At 41.0% G+C, this 23,010-nt stretch overlaps 1 protein-coding gene across 12 annotated transcripts in view; it reads right to left on the bottom strand.

Annotated features, from left to right (window-relative positions):
- The window catches only part of kmt2cb (lysine (K)-specific methyltransferase 2Cb), a 61,017-nt gene extending 38,955 nt beyond the window's left edge, over positions 1-22,062 (bottom strand). For all 12 annotated transcript variants that reach the window (XM_063885592.1, XM_063885596.1, XM_063885595.1 and 9 more), the window contains exons 1-12: positions 21,339-22,062; positions 16,679-16,867; positions 12,047-12,135; positions 10,342-10,489; positions 8,765-8,971; positions 7,261-7,370; positions 6,995-7,104; positions 6,277-6,439; positions 5,950-6,121; positions 4,344-4,458; positions 2,325-2,500; positions 1,798-2,150 (exon numbers count right to left, since the gene is read on the bottom strand). In XM_063885592.1, coding sequence (XP_063741662.1) covers positions 1,798-2,150; positions 2,325-2,500; positions 4,344-4,458; positions 5,950-6,121; positions 6,277-6,439; positions 6,995-7,104; positions 7,261-7,370; positions 8,765-8,971; positions 10,342-10,489; positions 12,047-12,135; positions 16,679-16,866 — 1,831 coding nt within the window. In that variant the 5' untranslated portion in view covers position 16,867; positions 21,339-22,062. The remainder of the gene's footprint in view (positions 1-1,797; positions 2,151-2,324; positions 2,501-4,343; positions 4,459-5,949; positions 6,122-6,276; positions 6,440-6,994; positions 7,105-7,260; positions 7,371-8,764; positions 8,972-10,341; positions 10,490-12,046; positions 12,136-16,678; positions 16,868-21,338) is intronic.
- Positions 22,063-23,010: the final 948 nt, after the last annotated feature.

Here is a 23,010-nt window from a genome sequence, read left to right as displayed (position 1 = left end):
CCATCATGGTGCTCCTAACCAATCTCTCCTGCCAGTGGAGTCTGCCGTCTAGACTGAGAGTGGGCAGCGCAGCTACCACTGGCAACCCCAGCTCACCGTTAATTTGTCTGATACTCACTCCACTGCTGGCTGAACACACAGAGAGGAGATGCAGCTCTGATCTTAACACAGGCAGATACCAGAATCATGCAAATCAAAGTGTTGGTACAGCTTGCACCACAATGAATCACAGATGTTGCGAAGGAAAGGTTTTACTAGGGTAATGGTGCTTGTTAGGGAATATTTTGCTTAGGTGTTTGACCTTTGACCAAGTTCATCATTTTCTCCTTCCTCTGTCTTCCCATGGCATAGATCTTTGGCCTTGGGGTTGCTGTAATCCCCCTTAAGGAGGGGCAGCTTGGGCGCTTTGTTGATGACAGTTTCTGAATGAGCACAAGCTAACATGAGATAGTTTACTGTTCAGGGACGTCTAGAAGCCATTCTTATCGGGAACGTAGGTTCCCTGACGTACATTCTTTTCTCATGTACGACAGCTTTAGCTAGATTTAGGATCCATATTTGTTTAGTCTCGCTACTGTAGAATGTAGAATGTTGATTGTACACTCTGAACTGGTTAAAACCTCGGACTGAGGAAGAGATCTGCAGAATTGGTCGGGCAACCGCTGTGTCAACCCGTGGCTGCAGCACATTCTCCGGCCGTTAACGTCATACTAAACCATCAATGTTTGCCATCACAGTTCCAGCTCTCCCATGTCTCTCTGAATTCCATCTTCATTGCTCCAGAAGTTTCCATCACAGTGCTTATTCTTCTAAATGGCATTAAAATGGATTATCTTATATGAGTTTGAGTCATGTCCCAATTCTACATACGGATCCAGACTGTGTAGACATTTCCCTGTAGGTTTATCCTATTCAGTTTCATTCTAAGGGAATGAAAGGAAAAAACGTTCTTTTATTTTTTTTTGTCAAACACAGCTGTTACTGGGAAGCATGCCCAAAGCGGTATGATATCAGAGTGCCTTTACAATGCTCCCTTCATTAAGTGGTAATAACAACCACTCGTCAGAGGTTAATGAAGACAAACTGCAAGTTTAATGTATGGTGTACTATGAGACGCCAACCACTCAACCAAGTGCCCATTCCTTCCTCAGGTAGCACAATGCAGTTTCACTTAGCTATGCACCAAGTCAAATTCTAAAAAAATAAGTGCCCTTAAGTATCAATTCCTCATTTTCATTGTCGAGCAGCACAAGCTCCAGCCCCAGGAGACAGCAGGGAGAAACAATGTACTTCTGATTTTCAAAACAAAGTTACTAAAGACAAAAGGAGTGGCTTTAATCTGTTGCTAGTCCGACACCATCTGGTTATTGGGGAATCTTCAGAAAATCATCCACATAAAAGAGGGAGCGCTTCTCTCTGGTGTTAGTCCAAACTACTCGCGAGCCTTTCATCTGAAACAACTGCTACTTTCAAAACTTCATCAGTGCTGACACTACACCCAATTTCGTGGTTGCCTGGCCAAAACTTTCAACTACTTCTGCATGGCTAGAGTCTGAATGAAAGATCCACTACAAAGATCAGCTTTAAATTTCAATCGCATAACCCCGTGATTTTGTGTAGAACTTTGCATAATCAACAGAGATGCGTTCCTCGGATTGTCCTTGCCATAACAAGTCATGATTAATGATAAATCAGACGAGATTCTTAAGAGGGACATTGATGCATGGAGGGAAATAAAGTTAACAAGGAAAGATCAGAGCAGTTATTTTCCTGTGTTCAATCTAAACTAAGACCTACCAGGCTTCTGGGCTGACGTGGCCAGCTTCTCCTCCTGGACGGTAGCCTGATCAGGCTCTGGATCCGAGTGCAATGAAACAGCAAGTAATTCCGGTTTGGGGTCATTGTGCATTTCAGGAGGCCGCGCAGTGCCAGGTTCTAGGTCCGTGTGCTTTAGAGCCAGCTGTAGACCAGTCTCAGAGTCTGTGTGCATGGAGGCTGGCTGAGGGCTGAGCTCTGGGCCGGTGTCCATATCCTCTGCCTGTAGCGCCTGCTCTGCAGCAGGAGACTTGCAGTTGGAACAAACGTAGTCCTCTCTGGGTTGGATTTCTGTTTGGCCTGAGTTCTGACGCTCGCACTCCAGGTGTAGCCATCTGAAAAGGTGTGCAAAGGAATTTATGGGATTGGTCAACAGAGATCTTGGTTAAATGCCAACATTTGACAGTTTTCCAAGTGTTTCCTTAATATAACCACCATTCTAGGAAACAAAACAATGACAAAAAAACAAATGCATTTCAAATATTGAAGTTATAACTAAAGACTTCTACCTTTTACAAGTCTGGCAGAAGAGTAAGTCTTTGTGATGCTCAGGGTCCAGGATGCAGGCACACATTGAACAGCACAGAGCCGGGTCCTGGTTTTGGACGCAGTTCTCACACAGCAGGCTGGTGTGGTGCCACTGCCCGCTGGTCCGAGTTCCACATTGGATGCATACTCTGCAGCTCTGAGGAGCAAAGGAGACCCTCTTACCTATATGAAATTGAAAGCCTTTCTGACTCAATACGTTGCTTCTGCTGTATAGATTTGGCACTTAAGTCATTGGATGGGAAACGAGCATGGAACCTGTCCAGACCCACAGCGAATGCGAGTATATTTAAGACCATGACTCTTTGCCAGCAGAATTTATGAGGCTGAGCTGGGAAATTGGACTAAAAGATAATATCAATATTTTGAGGCCCTGGTGAAATGGATTTACAAGGCAGCTTTCTAATCAGATGGATCATTTGGACTAACCGGTTTTTAATGGCTGCCAAAAAGAATAAAACTTTTAAAAACATTGGCAACAAATGAACCTGGTCTCTGGCATCGAAGCAGCAACAATCAGCCAAGGAGTGTTACAAATGGCCGACACTTGAAATCAAAGTGGGTTGCCAATAATCAAAACACATTAATTCACTTTTTATGTCTGAAATATTTTTGGATTATTTTTTTATGAATGGATCAGCAGCAGTTATACTTAGCCCATTTCATTGTCTGTGTTTTATTTCCTTGAGTATTGTGAGCAGGAATACAACCCCAGGTTTAAAAAGAGAAAACACTGCAACAGTGAGCACTGGGTGGAATGTAGAAACAGATAACAGCCAGCATTTTTGAGATGGTCACACTCAAAAAGATAAGGTTAATTTGGCCACTGTTTGAGCAGCATGCTTCTCTAATGATGTTGTTCATGTAAGGAAGCGTTTGAGAGAGGCTAACAACATTTTGACAAAGACTTCATGCCACAACTTTCCCTATAAAACATCATAATGTGGTAAAAGAAGAACATTTAGTTTTATTAAACCTATTGAGCTTTCGAACGTAAATAAATAGGTTTACATATTTTAAAGTAAGGATACTTGGATCTACATATACTCCATGAAGCTGTATTATCATTGGATGAATATCATATAAACAGATAGTGGATAGTGCGCATGAGTTACTGAATTGTAAAGCAATATGACATTAGTCATGTTTAGGACTTGTTCCTTTTATTTAAGACATTGTCATCAAAAGCGTTCATGAAATGTGTACCAGAGCTACTTTCAGTGTTAGTAGACTAGCTAGCCTTGGCCTGAGTATGTTTTTGACTCAAGCTCAGCCTAGTGCTTCTAGATGACAGAGGAACATGACGGGGCATTGACACCGGAACTATGAGTAATGCTTCATTGATAGGACTCCAGTTAGACGATTGCACTGCATCAAACAAAAACTGCCATGCAAGTGGGGACAGGGGTTGGTGGCAGGCGCCCAGAAGGAGCCAGTGCCAAGGATGTGTGGGGGCTGTGTTCCTCCCGTGCTGAGTCATATAGAGAAGCCAAGTGTGAAGATCTTTCATCACCTGCTGGCTCTACTGCGGCAGCCTCATCCGACCGCTGCAGAAAAAACCGGTTGCTGTTAACCAGCCGTCTGAGTGACACGCACAACATTTACACTGCTGGAGAGAGCGGGGGGGCTGCACTGAGGGATGCGTGCAATTAAAACACACACGCATGCACACACCACTTTATTTGTGTGGCACTGAGATTGAAGCCTTTAAAAGATCAGCTTGTGTGAGTCATTTCTTAACCACAGGAAGTGCAAATACAAACCATCGAAAGTCATATTCCCTAGGGGGGTGAACAGTTTACTCTTTGTCAGAGCAAAGGCTTTTTTAACAGAATACAAATGTCCACAAGTGATTGGAACTTTGTGTTGCAGTTTGCACGTTCATTTTAGGATAACTGTATTATATGTGTACATAGAGCCGTATCAAACCTTATTTAGTAGTCTTTAATAAGTAATCCAGCATCAAAAGAAGTCTTTCCTACCTTACATCTCCATCCGTTGGTGGGAAGCGTGTCTATAGCAGGTTGCAGACAGAAGGTATGGTAGCCTTTGTCACACATGTCACACACCAGCATTTTAGTGTCCTCTCCTGGGTTCCTACAACAACAACAAAAAAGGTCATATGAAATGGGTCAGCATAGGACTTTGATCAACTGAACATTAAATGAAAAACACACGCAGAATGTAATGTTCTGTAGTCATATACATGGTCATAGTTGTCATCATAAGGGGATTTTCGTAAAATAAAATAATGGTTTTGTTTTCAGAAGAAGCCAGGTTACAGTACGTCAGGTGTATTCTTTGAAACTTTCATCATTTCATTAAACTGAAGTTATATAGAAAAGTCCATTGTTATCATGTTAGTGAATGACTGAACACATGAATCAGAAGAGAGAACCAACTTTTATCTGCCATGACTAATTATATGCTCTTTCTTCTACATATTTAGAGAATGGATGAAGAATCTGTGGTATTTCTTGTCAAAACTTAAATATTGTACAAAAAACAAAGACTTATACAATAGCCATTTCCATACGAAAAATACAACTTTTAGCCACACTATATAAAAGATGCTGCAGACTGTCCTTTCTGACTGACTTCCCATTGTTAATAAACACACATGATGACGCCTGCAGCAATGTGTAGGCAAGGACATGTGACAAGTTGTTCTGTGTTGCATCCAATGCCAAAGCGATTTCCTCTGGAGAACATTAAGTGACCTTGTTATACGTATTATATTTTATCTCAGTATTTTGTTTACCTGTAACATGACTGATTATATACCCCAGCAAATAAAAGGCTAGAGGTTGCAAATGTAGCTTGTTTCCCAAAGGAATACAGGGATGATTTATTGTTGTGCACCAAAAATTGTAAATGCAATACTGTATTGCCAAAGTTTAAAAACAAACAAAGTAAGAAATAATATTATGCTAAAATATACTCCAGCTGATATACGCTAGCTTGGGGCTTGTTACTGTGCGTCATTGTGTGTGGGGGTGCTACATCTCTAATTGTAGGGTTGGCAGTGAGTAAGGCTGAAGAATTGGTAGTAAAAAAGGCAAAAAAAAAGATTGTTAAGAAACCCACAAATGGCATTACATTGGATACATTCCAATAAGTTGCACATCTTCAAATACAGGAGTAACTAAGATTATGCTATATACGGCCAATGATGAGTTGTGTTTTCTAACCTAGACCAGACAATTTGAAGCCATCCCATCAATTACAGTATGTGACAATAAAGTCATCTTGAAAAATACTATACTGCCTACTGCAGTGATAACATAGATCTAGGGTTCTATGTAAATACCAAACAGAAAGCTCAATGGACAATGTTCCCCTAAGGCAAACAGGCCGGGTTGCAAGCAGAGCTCCTGTGCTGTTTAAATAAGGTCAAAAGTTACAAGACTGAGCTTCGGGACACAACATCCAGTTAGCTCCTCACAGACCACAGCGGTAAACAAAGCAGCAATAAACACCATGCCTGGGAGCTTATCGAGAAAATGTGTAAAAAGTAAAAGACACTGAAAATAAAGAGAGGATAAAATCATTCAGTCTGTTAGTTTGGCAGAAGGGAAGGTCACTCACTTGCATGTCTGGCAGATTTTGCACTCAGGGCATTGCCAACCTGCCCTCCTTAGAGGGGTCACGGCCATGTCCAGGCACATGCCATGGTAATGCTGACCGCAACCGGTGCAGAAGAGCTGGTCCAGTAGGTCCCCGGGGCTATCACACAGCGCGCAATTTACATCATCTACAACTACGGGCAGAGAATAAAAAAGCAAAGAAATTTAAGACAGGAAAATAAGGGCATTACAACTTACTACAGTTGATTTACAGTGTGTTTTGTGGAGTTCTTATTTCCACCCAAATGATTTAGCTATATCTGTATGTATTCAATACAACTCTACTTACATTTGTGAATGGCCAGTTCAATGTGTTCTGGGCAGAGTAGCGAGAGACTCCTGATATCCTGAAAGGTCCCAGCTGCCCCCGCACAGGGGAAATGGTAGAGTTGAGCACATCCTTCAGCACAGCACTTAACGGATGCTCCAAGGCGCTTACAGTATGCACAGTGCTGCAGAGAAAGAGAGAGAGATTACAAAATATGTTTAAAATGTCAGCAACTCAGAATGAATGATTTTTTACTGCAGAGAAAATAAAAAATCTCTAAAACATGTCCATGAGATTTCTTTGTGACCAACCAGCTGATGTAAAAACGTGCTTCATCATTTAATGTCTATTTGGAAAATGATCATCTGTTTTCCCCCATTGTCTGTATTGACCCCCTGAATTTTGATTGACCCTAATTCATCCCCTCTCCTTCCACTTCTTTAAGTGTAAAAGACACTCTGGAGATCAAGGGTTGTGCTGCACAGCCAATGGGCTTCAAATGAAGAGCTGTGCGCAGCTAACACTAGGAGCTAAGCCGCAATGAGAGCTCAGCCCCGGTGAGTGGCGTGACCTTTTCCATTTCACAGCTGAGAAATCCACACTGCCGGGGCCGACCTTTACCAGCCAGTCTGATCCATCAGCTTTGCTGTGCCTCACCGAAGCAGTCCCTCCCTGCTGCCCAAACACATTAAGACGGTGTTAACACCCATTAGTCCAGGGATGTTCTCCCCTAACTTACCTTTGTGCTCCCTGAGTCAATGGCTCTGTCCACATTAAGCAGAGATTGTCCCTCGCCCTCACAAACACCCTCGGACCACAAGGCACAACTCTGATGTGCCCAGCATTGCCCTGAAATGTGAAGACATAAACATAATAACTCTTTAATCTCATCGATTTCCGCAAAGATTCTGCATCATTGTGCTTTAAAAGATTCATGAACTATTCCTAAATCTACATAAAATGCTTTATGAGAAGTACTTTACATGTTTAATCTATCTGGCTTACCTGACTCAAAGAGAGACTGGACGTTAAGATTTTGTGGAAGGCCGACATGAGAAAGTTCATCCCAAAATCGACTGGCTGGGTCTGGTTCCTCCTCGCAGCCTTCAGACCCACTGGAACAAAGGAGAAGGTTTGCAGAGAAAGCAGGTCAGCATAGGTTTTTCTTTTTGTTGTTTTTCTTAAAAAGAGGACAGCTAGAAGATATGCTACGCAGGAGAAAGACAGTCTGAGTCTATTTATGAATGAATAGAGAGGAGAGACATTAAGGGAGAGGGCGATTTTTACAAAGAGAATGAGCTGGGGGAAAATGTTAGAAAGCAAATAAAAAACTGTGGGGGAGGAGGGTGAGGAGGAGGAGGAGGAGGAGGAGGAGGAGGAGGAGGAAGAGGGCCATCTTGTTTGGCATGTGCACAAGAGGCTGGCTGTTCTGTCTCATAAAATCTGTTGAAAAGGATGCGTTTCCCCGAGTCCCTGGCTAGAACTACTGAGCTGCATAGCATGCGGAAAATGTGGAGAGGGAGCATTAGCATTTAAAAGGGACCTCGGTTCCAGTAAACAAACCAATGGCCAAAATCAAGAGACTGGTTACAGGAAGCATGATGGCACATTAATAAAAAACAGCCATGACAGCTTATCCTTTCGTTTCATCACCTCATTATGAAATGGTCTTCTCCCACCTCCTCACATTTCTATAGACTCGCCTTTCGTCCAGCACCTCCTCCTCTCTGACAAATCAATATATGTTTTCTCCTGCTGCCCTGCGTTCCCTCCTGTGCTTCTGTGTGGCACAACCGAGGAATGGCCCCGATGACCAATCACACAGCAACAACACAACAGCTACTGGTTGGCTTGGCATGCGGCCAGACCCCCACTGCTCCCACTGCCCATTACGTCACTGCGAACCCGGAGAGACGCTGGTTCCAAAAGGACCCAAACAAATTAGGCAGCTGTCCAAAAGAGTCCGAAGAGTCTTTTGTTTGAACAGTGTGCAAATATGTAGCGCCCAAACACACACACGGGAAAGGCTCATGTGCACCATTCACCTGATGTGCCATCGGTGGGGTCTGGGGACACGGACTGCCAAGTGATAATTTAGCCTTCAAATGAAAACACAACCTGCTAACATAGAGTGTCTCCTGAGCTTGTGTGTTTTTTGTTTATGCTTCTTTGTTTGGGTATATGTTTATATTTGGTCATTCATTAACCATCACCACTGTTTTGTTTCACTATCATAGTCCACTGAGTATCAATATAGCTTTCCAGGGAAATGTTAATAGGTAATTCCACCCAAAATAAAATAACACATTTTTAATTAAACAAAAATACATAGATAAACAACAAAGAAAAGACATTGGTCACAATAAATACTCTAAAACATCTGTTATTACCCAACCAGTGCCCGGTATGACTTGGCTTACCAAAGGGACTCATCACAGATACATTTAAACCCTGACCAGCACTGACAGCCAAACAATTTGTGACACCAGCGTCAGCCAAGCCTACTTACTTTGTCTTCTCCCTCTGTCCTGAGGTGGTCTCTCCGGCCATTTTTGGCTGAGTGGTTTTTTCACCATCACTGCTTTCGCTCGCCGAGCCCTCTCCACCCTTGTGGCTGAAGAGTGCTTCAAGCTGAGGCGTGGTGTTGAATACTTGCAGATCCCCCTGACCCAGCAGGCTACGGCCACCGCAGTAACAGAAGGCACAGAGACGCTCGCTGAAACAAAGAAAATGGGTGGTAAGGGGGTGTTTAATTATATATACCTACTGTGAGTTAATACGGTGCCACGCATGTCACCATGAATTAAGGCCTTCCTCCTCTGGCAATGACTCTGGGCAGGAACATACTTGCCGGTACAAACACATAATGTTGACACTTGTGAGACGCACACGCACGCACACACACACACACGTTACTTGGAAAATCAACAATGGTATGTGGATTTTCCTCACATAAACCTTAGCCTCTAACGTGAGGTGTCATTGTGGGTATGGATGTCACAATACCAGAAAGTAAAAGTGGAAGTAAAATCTAGGATTTTCAATGCCATTTTATACCATAGTAAAAAATATGCACTAAAACAACAGTCATTACTTGCATAGTTTTTTTTGTTAGACAGTCAAACACGACATAATTCCCTCGTTTATATCGGTCTTATGTTGCTGTTAAAACATATCCGTCAAACAACTCAATTTAGTCAAGTTTCTTGCCAAAAAACAAATTATAGGATACGGAACAGAGCTTGAATGCACCGTATTGCTTCTCTATGGAACCTCCGCTCACATCTCACAGCTAACGGTAACTAGCTTTCCTACTTCCCGATTTTAACATGGATTTGTTGTACACAATGTAGCATTATCAGGGAAATAATGTGCACCCTATTGATGCCAAACATTTCCCATCTCTTCCAGGAGGACAGGACACTCAAGGTATTGCAGGGCACTACAGTAGCTACGTAACTGCAGAAAACGGATACTCTCACAATTAGAGAATGTTGGCAATGACTTGGTACAGAAGTTCTTTTGACACCCCCTTTATAGCTTTCCTTTTAACCATATTTTAACTACATTAAGCAGTTAATGCTGCGTACATTTAAAGAAAAAGAAGTTGAAAACCAAAAAAACAGAACCTCACAAGAATATCTGGACATGAAACTGTAGCAGATTGCATGTAAAAGAGGCATTTTGGAGAAGAAAGGACAAAAAGAGAGACTAGCTGCCAAGAGCTGGAAAGTTGAGAACTAAAAACGGGTGGTAAATATTTATCACAATTTTAGGGGATGCAATGGCCTGGTTAATAAGTTCCCAGGAGATGCTGCTGGTCTGTCCTCCATCACTAACATCGATAGTACAGACAGGCTGGAGATTGATTACAACCTTTAACAGAGTGGCACCTGGGAAGAGCGCGTTGCCTCTACCAGCAGATGACTCCATTTCAATTCATCCATGCATGTGTACACAGCAAAGCAAACAGCATGTCACAAAGCTACCCACAAATACACAATTGCATACTAATGCTTACACATCATATAAACATTAATCTGGAAAAAAACTGAAGCAGCTCAGGGGAAAATCTGTGTGTCTCACCTGCTTTTGTCTTCTATACTGGATGGGACAGATGATCCGGCAGAAAGGTCGACTGGAGGGCTGTCGGTCAGAGGAGGAGAGGGCTTGTCCTCCTCTGACGCCTCAGTGGCCACCACTTCCATACTTTCCTCTGGCTGGATTGGTGTATCTAAAATTGTACAAAAAATAAATAATGAGCGGTTAATAAGTAAGAAATACCTAAGGAGTAAATCCCTCCAGAGAATTAATGAGCATTGCCGTCGGGTCGACATTGGCCTCTATGTTATAGGCTGCTCTTGAATTCATTGCCAATTATGACTGTTAAATCAGCATGCAGCTTCTGACAGGTACAGGCCGTCATAGGGCAAGTTGATTGCATTCTCGTCAGTTTCCTCCAGGTCAGAAACACAGCCTCTATTAGTGAGATGGAGGGTAAAATACGGGGACCATATGCTCAAGCACTGATTACAGTAAACCCTCTGGGAAAACCAAGCTCTTGTACAGAATAGCAATAACAATGGAGGCAGGGGAAAAAATTAACAATCACAGTTGGCACAATATCCCAAGAAGTGGGATTTAATATTAATGGGGAATAATATGGCATGAAATACAACTACACTCATTTCTGTGTAACTATCATGAGTGCGTTTGATCTAAATTACAAAAAGAGGGCTCAATTCGCTGTGCTAATCATACAAAACAACTCCCAAAAGTATGCCTCGCTGAGACTTAGGGCCATGCAGAATTTTTATTAACATTTCATTGAGATGTAATTAGGCTATTACTGCAATGATTCAGTGTCATTCAATGGAATATCACAAAGACAAACACCTCCTAATAACTGAATGCACCTGTAGACGACTTCCACAGCCGTTGGACACAAGTGAAGTCCCCCTTTGTTTGTCCCAACAAATAACAAAGACCTTATTCTGATTAGCATTTAATATGTCACTATGCTACATTTTTTGATAGACATGTTTGTTTATTTGTTACATTTGACATTAAACATTAAAAGGACATTGTACAATAAGCAGGAGTTATACATAACATTATCATAGCAGATTTTAAATCCATTAAGCGAAAGTATACTTTGCTTGACGTTAGATACACATTCTTACTTATTCTTCAAATAAAAGAGAAATTGTTTTAATGTTATAACACTAATAATTGCCAGTTTTTTATGTAATGTAAACCAAAGCTCAAGAAGTAAAGTATGCCACTGTCACAGTTTTATTCCCCGATATCTCCAGCACAGCAACAGGGCAGCAAAGAGATGTATGAGAATGGGAGGCATGGTCACGTGACGTGATGTACACACATAAAAAAGCACATAAATGGGTCTGGAGAGACTGATGGGATTTTAAAAAGCTTTTAGAGGGCATTAGCCTAGGGCTCTTTCCCACTGCACCTCAATGCCAATCTCGGAGCAGGAGGAGAGATGGAAGCAGTACGGGGAGCAAGAAAAAAAACACACCCGCTGCAGCTTCACAGCTCAAGTTAAACCCTTTCAATTATAGCCCTGAAGTAGAAGCATGGGGTGCCAAGAAAGAGCTCTCATCCATCCTTCTGCAGGAGAGGGAGACTCCTCTTCTACCTTTACTGAAATACCCTTTTGAAGCACTCTCGGCATGGGGCTGCCTAGATGTGCAAGTTCAAGTCTTACATCACTCCCTGGCGTAACTAACGTGTACAAACTTGATCACAAAAGGGGGTTGCGAAGTCTCACCTGTGTCCTGAGGGCCTATGGACTCCGTTATCTCCGTCCCATCCATGCTGTCCTCCTCATCCACAACAACCCTCCCTCTGGTGCGACCCCTAGGGTGAGGAGGAGACACAAACAAATAAACATGGGCAATGCAAAAGAACAAGACAAGAGGAAGTGCCCGCGTTCGCCTCAGGAGGGGGGGTGGCGGGGCGGTCATGAATTAGTTAAATATAGTCACAGCTGTCACTGATTTTTAAAGGAGGCACTCAAGGCTCTGGGCAAGGCGGAAGAGTGGTAGTGGGGGGTGTACAATGCAGACTAGTAGTATGTAGAGTTTAAAGATGGAGGGCAATCTGGATAACGCCACTCTAAGATTAGAGAAAAGAAAATGGGTATTCAGATAAAATGTCATTAATGTAGCATCCTTCACAAATAAAATACTACGCCGTGACAGGGTTATAAAAAGAATGTAAATATTGGTGTATGGTGCTCAAATCTGAAATGTGTGTTCATCTTCAGAGACATGCAAATACCTTTATCATTTACACTCCCTGAAGGGATGACAACTCATTAGAGCAACTAAATGTGCTCTTGTTAAAATTCAAATCAGAATACAGACATTACTTATTATATGATAATAGCTCTGTAATTTACCACAGCACAAACAAATATCTAATGATGAATTTTCATGAGTCACGTTTGGTATCCTGAACAGAAAACCACCTTAGGGTTGTTTGCGCATTCATTAGGAGCTGTGATGTATAGCTGTGTACATAGCATTGGATAAAGACAGAGGGATTACACAAGAGATAGTCTTATCCTTTTATTATTATTCCAAAAATAGAGGCTCAGTATTTTATGCCATATTTAATTGATTCTATTTCCAGTTTTTGAGGGCAGTCTCCAAAAAAGGTACAATAACACCCATACTGTTTAAATGATTAGTCTCAAGTAAATAGAATTATCATGGAAAACACACACTTTGATAGATCTCTGAATGCCAGTCAAACCGTGGATGAACAGCGATATAACCTCTTTACAGCAAGCACTACGGGTGTCAATATGTGTGAAGAACAGAGCACTTCGACCCTGAGGTACAAGTCACATGGGTATGTCTTAGTAATAATGTGAGGATTATTTAGAACTGCTAGGGCTATTATTAATTGCCTAAAAAAAGAATGCACAATACTTTAAACACATTTTTTATTAAAAAGTCTGTGTGAGGTTATAAACCTTATAAAAACAACAACATAATACAATAAACATCGTAATTCAAGGAAAACCAAGATAAGAGTTTCTCGATAGAACTACTACAGTCTGCTAGAGGTGTGTTTGTTTAAACGATCACGTATTAAGCAATGATGATGCAGTCGTGGTAAGCTAAAACTGAACTCAAACCTGAGCATCGGCCGCAGTGGCTGCCCGAGTCCGGTCTAATAATACCCGACTCAAACGCTACATACTGACACCGTCTCTACACAACACAATGCAAAAAATGATAACCTATCAAGGAATGCTTAAAGCCTAATCACTTATTTTGATTTGGTTGTTGTACATATTATACTGTCGTAAATCGGATTGCACCGTGAGATTTAGTTTGTATGTAGAAATGCAATTATTGGTTCAGAACTGTGTATGGGCAAATATGTATAGAGCTTGGATTGAGATCCAAGGCAAAAAAAAAACTCAATCAGAAAAAACTTCTCATGTGTCTACCTCCTGTTGAGTGACCCAAAAATATGTCTTTAGTACACCAGTTCAAGGAGGAGAGTCATGTGGAAAGTATTCTTAGCCTTTTAGCTATTATTTCTTCCACACAATTCTCAAACAAGACATTTTAAATGTAGTCATCAAAAACGAAAGTGAAACCATTTCCACATCTTTCTGAATGTGCCATATCAGCAAATCAGACAACCATGGAGGTTTATACCCATAAGGTAGTATGCCAACTCATACAGATGTGTGCAAAACACCCATACACCCCCGTTTACATACACTAAGAAAGGTCTGTCAGTGTTTGAGCATCCTCCAACGGGAGCTCTGTTAAACTAATCTTGGAAACGCTGTGTGGAGGGAATAGTTGTCAGGGATACAATTTAAATAGCAACATCAATTGTTAGCATTCTAAGTTGGGAGGGAGCAAAATGAGAGCAGAATGTCCCACGGGTCCTCAGGAGGACACAGGGGGTTGGAAGTGAGGGAAGAGATGGTGGGCTGGGGGGGGGTGTAATTTTTGGTGCCACCACAGAGAAAAATCCCAAATGGCTGGATGCCAAATCAACCCCTCCCTCTAAATGACTTCCATGTCAAGATAAGGAACAACCCAAAAGCTAAAGAATGACCGAAGAAGCCTCCAGCAATCCTTGGCTAAAAACATAATTACCTGTAAGCCCGAGTCAAACACAAAGATCTTAATAGGTAGAAGCAGACTCACCTATCCCACAGAGTGCTTGTTTCATGTTATTGTAAAGGGGCCCACAGTTATGCAGAGCCAGGTATATGCCTTCCTGTAGTTAGATAACATTCAGATGTGTGCGTGACAGAATCTGAACCTATACAATTCATAAGTAACAATATTTTTTATAATTAACAACAACATGGATATTAATTGAAGACTAAATGTGATAATAGAAACATTTGACTGCAAAAACATAGTTGTATATACCATCTGCAAACCAAAAAATCATAAATGGCAACTGATCAACATTAAGTTCCATTTTAATAAATGGTTGATGCGATTTATTATTTGGCTTAACATTAGTCTACAGACAAATCTCTAATTGATTGTAAAACTGTTCATTTTTTTTAACAATAATTCACCTCCTCAGTACAACACATCTTTTGGTCATTGATCTGGCTCACATTTTTAGTGTGACACATTCTGTTTCAGAGGCTACAGTGGAAAGGTTCACAGCTTTCTGTATATTATTCTATAGCTAATGACATTTAAGTGCGTTTTGATTCCGGTTGGCAAATAAAAATGAAAGTATCACCTGTGTGTGACATTTTCATTTTTGACCACAATCTGATAAAGAGTAGTGGATGGCGGTACAGTCTTCACAAACACTGCTACACAACATTCAACTGAAATGATATACAACTGCACAAAAAGGTATTACATTTCAGCATTGAGACCGCCAGTTATTTCACTGACAAACGCTGAAGACTAACATCCAACCCCATACCCTGCACAACTTATCCCCCCCACAGTCCCACCACAGGGAGAAAGAGAAAAAAAGAAAAGAAAAAAAAGATGAAAATAATGCTGTGGTAAGTAGTTCCAGCTAGCAGCGTGCTGCCTGGAAAACCTGAAAAGGATTATGCTTGTCCGAAATGGACTGACTAGCAGATGGAGCGTGGGCAAATCTAGTAAATTCCAACAACCAGGTTTACAAGAGCCATTTCTGACACTTCCTTCCTTTGTCACAAGAAAACTGGCTTTTAACAGTTAACACTGGCAATTTTAATATTTATACAAATGCTGATTATATCCATTAGAAGAGGAAGCCAGTTGGTCTGGACACAAGATTGTGCCATGAGGAATATTCACAGCCCTGTGAAATTGTTTCACTCTCTAGTGTATGTGACTGAGCATAGCAACTTAGCATCTTCTTACAGTTGGTAAAGTTCTGTTTCTACACATCTGACAGGTAATTCAGGCCGGGAGTAAGAGCCAACCTTATGCCCAGTTCATAAACATGAAGCAACTGAAATGTATACCAGGTCATCCTTCCACTGTGGCATTAACGCATCGTTTGGATGCTTGCAGATTAAACAATCCATTGGGAGCAGGGTATTAAGATTGATTGAGAGGACAGACCAAGGAGAAGGTTAAGGACCTTTGTGGGCATTACGTTACCGAGAAGCTCTAAGCTGCATTGTATGCTGCTATGGATGTCACAGAGAAGCTTGTAAAATGCCTCATAAGACTGTTCTGGCCTTCACTGTAATCCAGCTGCTGAGCAACTGTTTCTAATAATCACATCTGCAATGATGATATTGCATCAAAAAGCTGACCCTATCAACTACCAACAACACAATCAGTTCTGAACAACAAAAGAAAATGCACAATAAATATGCCACATGGTAAGTTCTCAGAAGACAGCCAGTCTGTAGACCTTGTTTTAAAAATCTTCCATTGCAACACATCTAGGTACTTTTTAGATTTTAAACTTCTTGGACAAATAGCAGTCAAATTGCGATTTTTGTGTTAAAATTAAATGATTCCTCATTAAACAGATTTCATGATGTGGTTTTGGGTGCTGCTTTAGTTATCGAACGCTTTTATCCAAGTTGACTAACAGGGGTGACATTTGGATTTATTATCCCAACGACTTTTGCCCTGTTGCCTGCACAGGCTAAGTCAAAATAAAATCTAAAAGAGGATGGGGATCACACCACTGACCTACAGATTGGTAGACAAAATGTCCCCCTTGACACAACAGCCGGATTACCATGTTTCCTTTATGACAATGTAACTACGACCAATAAAAATCAAGCAAAACTGCGATCCAGATGTTACGGAGGTGGAAAAAACCCCGTTATGCAAAGCTACGAAATGAGTCGAGTTTTATCCGAAAGAACTGTGAATTTTTAGATGGAAGTAAATATAAAATAATTGTTCCACCTCATAAAAAAAATATGAAAACCTACTTCTTCTTGTTCTTGGACGTGGATGAGAGTGGCGCCTGCGGTAGGATGACAGCAGCATCCTTGCGCGGCCTTCCACGTGGTCGTTTGTCTGCGTGGCCAGGACTTCCTGTGGACGTGGCCCCAACACTGCTGGAGGGCGGTGAGGGTCCCTGGTCAGAGGGTTCCACAGTCTTATCCTCTGAAGACATTCTGAAACAAAGATGAGATTATGATAAGTGTTATATACTAAAAAGGCTAGAAAAGGGTACTCAACGTTTGAAAACAGGTGCAGATGTTTCACCTCTTTTGTTTTTATTATGTTTACAGGCTTTCAAGGACTGGATAAGAAAAAGGAGACAATGGCATGGGAAGCATTCTCTAATCACTCCACATCCAGTGCTCTGGGTTTTCCCATTTGCTGCAACCCACCCACTGAAAGAAAAGCCACAGCTCAATGGTAAATAAGGTGAATGTTGCATTTTACCATGTGAAGTATATTTGAGAGCTGGCATGAGAGCACTGGTGACACAAAGGATCACAGAGTCTGAGGGAAATATCCGTTGGCTATTTCCAAACGATACAAAAATATATCCAGCAGTGAAATTTGCCAAAATTGCATTGATTTTTGTTGAGTTATCTGAATACAATTTGCTCATGGGATGAACTTGTACACTGGAGTGAGAGAAATGGCAATTTTCACTCCAGGCTGGGTAATGCCACTCTGCACCTCTCACATACCCGTGTCCAATCAGATGTCTGAAACATGGACAGACCTTTTTTCCATTGGTTCTTTTGGGGGAAAAAAATGTAGGGAAAGGTTTTGGCTTTTTTCTGCACAGCCCGTGTTGTCAGTGTGATTGCCATACACTGATGACATTGTGATGCTCTCTGCTTAACACATGATTTTGGGATAAAGTGTAGAACAACAAATGAGTTTTTCTAGTAAGAAAGAAACAACAAACTCACACTTTATCATTATTGACTAAAATGTTCCGAATTAGCATTGTGTTGGACACCAAATCCTTTCCATTTGTTTTAGGTCCAACTCTCCTTACACTCATATGTATTGTAGATTTGAGGTTGGCTCAGTCATTCAAATATGAATATAGGCATTAAAATGTGCTAAATAAATTTTAAAAAGCAGCAAAAAGATGGCAAGCAATGTTGTTAAAGTTTAAAAAATAGAAAACATAATGTTGACCACTGGCCATTCCCCATGGACTTTTTCCAGTATGACCTTTCTCTAAGCCACGCTCCCCACTGCTTTTCAGTCAAGCCATCTCGACTTGGGATGGAGCCCACTCTGTCACTAACTGCATACCTTGAAGAAAAATTATCTAACTTTGCAAAAGCAAAGAATCAATTTCAGAGTGAAACAAAGCAGACAGAAAGGCATATTATATAAGTCTAATGCATATATCTAGGATTTGAAACCGACTCAGATGTACCCTGCGAATGCGAGCTCGACATATTTTTGCCTCAAAAAGGTGATGTTTTGGAAACGTATATCCCCTTCAACCATGGGTAACATCTATCAATATTACACAAGCCCCAAGCACAACGTTATCCAGTTTTTAATCAGCAAAACCAGCCTGAAAATTAAAATCGACTCAAAGTCTCTGGAGTAGAGAAGAATAGTGTTCAGAACCCTGCATTCGAGGGGTGGGAATTAGCAAAGGGTCAATTTCATTTAGAAAAGCCTCAATCCTTCTCGAACTAGATGTACAATTACAGAACTATATCAAAGTAGACCAAATGAAAACCATAGAATAAGATAATCCTTAAGTTGGTGTTCAGGTGAATTTTAACGACAGAGGGTATAGTTTTCTTTATTTAGTTATGTAATTTTCATGATCAAACCATTAAGTTACCTCTCGTGCATTAGCTGTGTTTGTCCACTTATATATTCAGCTTTTTATTTTCATTTGTTAAGATAGTGAAGAAGGGCTTTTGCCCTGATGTAGTATAGCAAATGTTCTGTTAATCACTGAGAGCTAAACTGTTGCATGATAGAAATTTGTATGAATTATGATTTGCAGATTTTTTGGGGCTGAGAGCACTGTCAAGACGCTAATTTCCCAGCAGTACTGTGACCGAAGACATTTAATGTAGACAGTGATGACTGACTGCAGCTGCTGATGTGCTGCTTTGGACATATACTACCAATATATAGGCCAAAAAAAGGGCTGGTTAAGACATTTAAGCATCCTGCAAGTTAATGACAAGATATTTGTTATAGTATTTGATCAAGAAGAAATGGAACTAGAAAGGAAGGAGAATTCTGAATTTACATTTCTCATGTGCTCTGTGAAATCCAATTGGATGCTCATGTTGGTTTCGTGTACGCTCGACATGAAAACTAAAGTCACCAGTTGGTTGTAACTGTTTAATATGCCCAGTACACTGTATATTACGGCTGTGTTTATGTGAGTTTGTTTTGAAGTCTCTCAAACTTTGCTGAGCAGGGCTTTAAAATTGAAATTAAGAGTAAAGATTATAAAGCTATACATATACATAAACACACAGAAATATGGTGAAAAATCCAAACATTTCAAATGCTAGATTGAAAAGAATAATGTAGGGTTTTGGTAGTCTTGGGACCAGGCAGTATTGTTGTGTAATACAAAAAGTAGTTTTAAACCCTAGTATAGCCCAGCACAATTGTAATAATGCTTGTTGGGAGGCACTTTGTATTTTTCTTAAATCGTTGCCTCGTGAGTTTGGACTTCAAGGTTGTTTCACTTTTTTATTTGAAATGTCTTGTGCTTTGTTTATGTCTTTCTCTTTAACATATTGGGTCAATATTTGAAATTAGTGTTTTCCCTTTAACATTATATCCTTTGGACACTTTGTTTCTTTGTCTGACAATCCATAAATAAATTCAAATCTATCTAAAACCTCTTAAATAACTACAATGGACAAGAAACCTAGGTTTACATCTAGGGTAATCCAAGTAATTAATAACACAACATCCCAAACCCCCTTTAACAACCGAAAATCACCCCAGTATTTGTACCACTATCCCAAACTAGTTTCCAGGAGCAGATATAGCATGTTTTACCCACCAGCAATAATTTATGAAAGGCAGATGCAAAAAATACTCACAAGCAACCCGCTAGCTTGTTTTTCTGTCCCAAAGTAAAATTACATCTGTCTAAATTATGACTAATCTTTACAATGACTCATGACAAAAGTCAATGTCGCTAGATGTTGTTTAAACTAAAGTGGGGCTAATTTGACATAACATTGTTTCCTTTGTCATTTCACTTTATTTGTATAACACATTATCAATGCTGAGGTGAGGTGAGTGGCACAAAATTACATAAATGTACTTGTAGAACATTTAGTTGTCCTGAACATTTATTTAAAATGACTTCTAATGGTGGTAAAATTGTCTCACAATTATATTAAGGCAGGAGAGGCATTAATGTGAGCTGTTAGATATTGTGGAACCTACACCATCTTTCTGTGGTAATTATCTCTATACCCTGTGTCTATATAAGCCTCCAGGCTCTGGACAGATGGTGGTACAATAACACAAAAAACCACGAGAAATATTAGTAATTACAATTGTTCAGAAACGATGATTGTGAGCCCCAATCCTCAGATAAGAAACAGGGTCTTACTGTTACCTTAAGCATTGTAAGTGGTGATGCAACATACACAAGTTGGATAAGGACCATTTTATAACCATATTAACAACTATGGAAGCCTCAAATGATAGTGATGAGAATAACGTTTATTGTTAGGGCATCTAAGGCTAGGATCCGTTGACTGCTGGGCAGTCACGACCACCACAGGCACAATTGGATACATGCTAACGTTAGCTTTTGTTAACTCAAGCTTGGGCACAAAGCAGTTGCATACAGCTAGCAAAAGCTAGCCTGTTGTGTTGAACTCTGTCGCCTTTTTTGTGGAGACCCTAGTCAAAATTAACATGTACACAGCCTGAGTGTGACTGAAAATGCACAGAGAAATCAATCAAAAGTTCATATTTAACTGGCAACAATAAAGACTGGATTTAGCTTTAAGATAAACTAGGACAACTTTGGAAGAGGTTCACACAGCAAACAGGTTACCTAGGTTGCAGTTAGTTGGCCAACTCATCGTACTAGCTTGTAACTAACGCCTACTCCAAAACACCAATCACTTGTGCTTCAGCCTTTTGTTGTCCTACAACTAATGTTACATATAATAGTCTGAGGATGATGACAAACTCAACGGGGAACCTAAACTACGCTGTCCGTAAGATAAATTACTATATACATGGCAATGATGAGCATTTGTGCCCAACACACACAAAGGCTCGGTCTATCCATTGAAACGGAACTGTTCTGTGGAACTACAATGCTACACAAAAAGTGAAAATGATACACAATGACGTAAGCCTCGGTTTCTGCATCTTGGTATACACTAGCAGTAGAAGTGTGTGAATACTGACCGCATATAGTGTGTTAAACTGTTAAGATATATCGTTACCCCTCTGTTTCTGATGCTATAGCCCCTTTACATTGAATGATCCGTTCCGTGGAATAGTCTGAGTCATGAAAGCCAAGGCGGCGACAAACCCCCCAACATCAGACTGGAGGTGGATAATGTTGGCTCAGCTTTACTTCACTGGGTGAATACTAAACAAATCTACCTTGCATTAAAACAATTTAAACATCACACTGTAGCTTACCTTCCAGCCCTATGAATTGCGAAGTATCCTCTTCATATCCAAAATACCGGGGGATGAAACGTCGCACTTTTATCACCCAGCTAGCTAGCAAGCTAATGGAGCTAGCTAGCCTCTCTCCAATGAAGCAACACCGCAGTTCTCAAAAATGCATCACGCATATCATTATATTCCAACGTTGCAATGTTATTCCCAACTTTGCCCATTTGATGGAAAGGCAGATGATGTAATTCCAACAGAAAACCGCTTCACTTGCACACGCATTTGTGGGGATCACTTTCCTTTCTCCAATGACAGCTGTCGTCGCACGAGTTCGGGTTATATAGCTAGTTGGTGTTAGCCACCCAAGTCTACCGCAAAACAATGTTACCATTAACGTATAAACAAGCCAAAATCCAAGCAGCTGCAAAAGTCAACACCCTGTAAATCAAACTTTAAATGTGATTCATCAGCGAATATACAGCGACGCGCAGAGCAAACGTTGGGTGCCGACCGCTTGGTTGGCAACTGGTTCTATTTTCTTCAGCATCGACAAGCTGCGGGACCAAGCGGCCAGTTAGGAGACTCTCGCAGCCAGCTTGCCACGCAGTAACAACCGCCTCCAAAGACATGTAAAAACAAAAACTAGCTTCCAAAAAATAACATTTCGCCTTCAATAGTGGCCGAACTGCGAAAATAGTATCAAATATCACTAAATTAAGTTGAGGATGACGCTTCGGCGTACTCTATAACGGTGGCCATATCTAATGATAAGTGGCACCGAAGCACAGCCCCTCTAGGCTCCTCGAAAACTAGACCCACCTCCCCCTACCACAACTACGGAACACACGTCTTTCAAAATCGGACAGGCCTTTCGAGAAAGGGATGTTTCGTAAGTGTGTCAAATGCTTAATAACATCGATTAAGAATATACGATATAACTACAACGCAAACCGTTTAGCAATTTCTTCAAAATACTCTCTGACCCTGCGGAGGGATATGGGCATTTAGTAAATAAAATAATGGCTAGGGACGGCTGAAAAAGATGGATCCTGGATTGAAGCCGGATTGGAGAGGGATCTTCCGTTGGTGCTCCAGCTCATGCACATCTTCGCCAGTAGCAGCAGCAGCAGCAGCTGTAGTGACTCAAGCGGTCATTAGCCTTCTCCAGCACAGAGCTGAAACACAAAAAGATGGATTAACTTAAATACGACAGTATGCAGGTGAAGGCTTCGTCCAGAAAGCGTTGATTAAGGTTGACCACGATCATAACGCGTCCCCAAAACAACTTCCCCCTTCCTGCTTTCTTTCTCTACTATGTACGCACACTCGTGCATGAATTGCATTGGGTGTTTGGTTGAGTTAGCCTGCAAATACACAGACTAGCAGACATACTGTACACGCAAGGGTTAAATTTCGTAAAACCCCCCAGGGGTCGGCTTCCAGCAGCTACACATAACAAGTCCTACAGCCAGTGGATGTGACGTATTTTCGTGTTTGTTGCTCTTTTTGGCCGCTTTCAATTACAATTTACTGACTTTATTCGAGTGGTGCCCTCAGAAAATTAACTGGAAATAAACACAGCCCTATTCCTTTAAATGGTAAACCATTGCATCTCTTTTCCTAGAGTATGAGCTCCCCCTGCTGGCTAATACAGCATAAGACACACAAGTTTCTTATTGTTTTTTATTCATAT

This window comes from Eleginops maclovinus, chromosome 6 (genome assembly GCF_036324505.1).
Source record: "Eleginops maclovinus isolate JMC-PN-2008 ecotype Puerto Natales chromosome 6, JC_Emac_rtc_rv5, whole genome shotgun sequence".
Taxonomy (NCBI): Eukaryota; Metazoa; Chordata; class Actinopteri; order Perciformes; family Eleginopidae; genus Eleginops; species Eleginops maclovinus.
The sequence above is the reverse complement of the archived record's forward strand: the minus strand, read 5'-3'. Positions and strand labels throughout refer to the sequence as shown.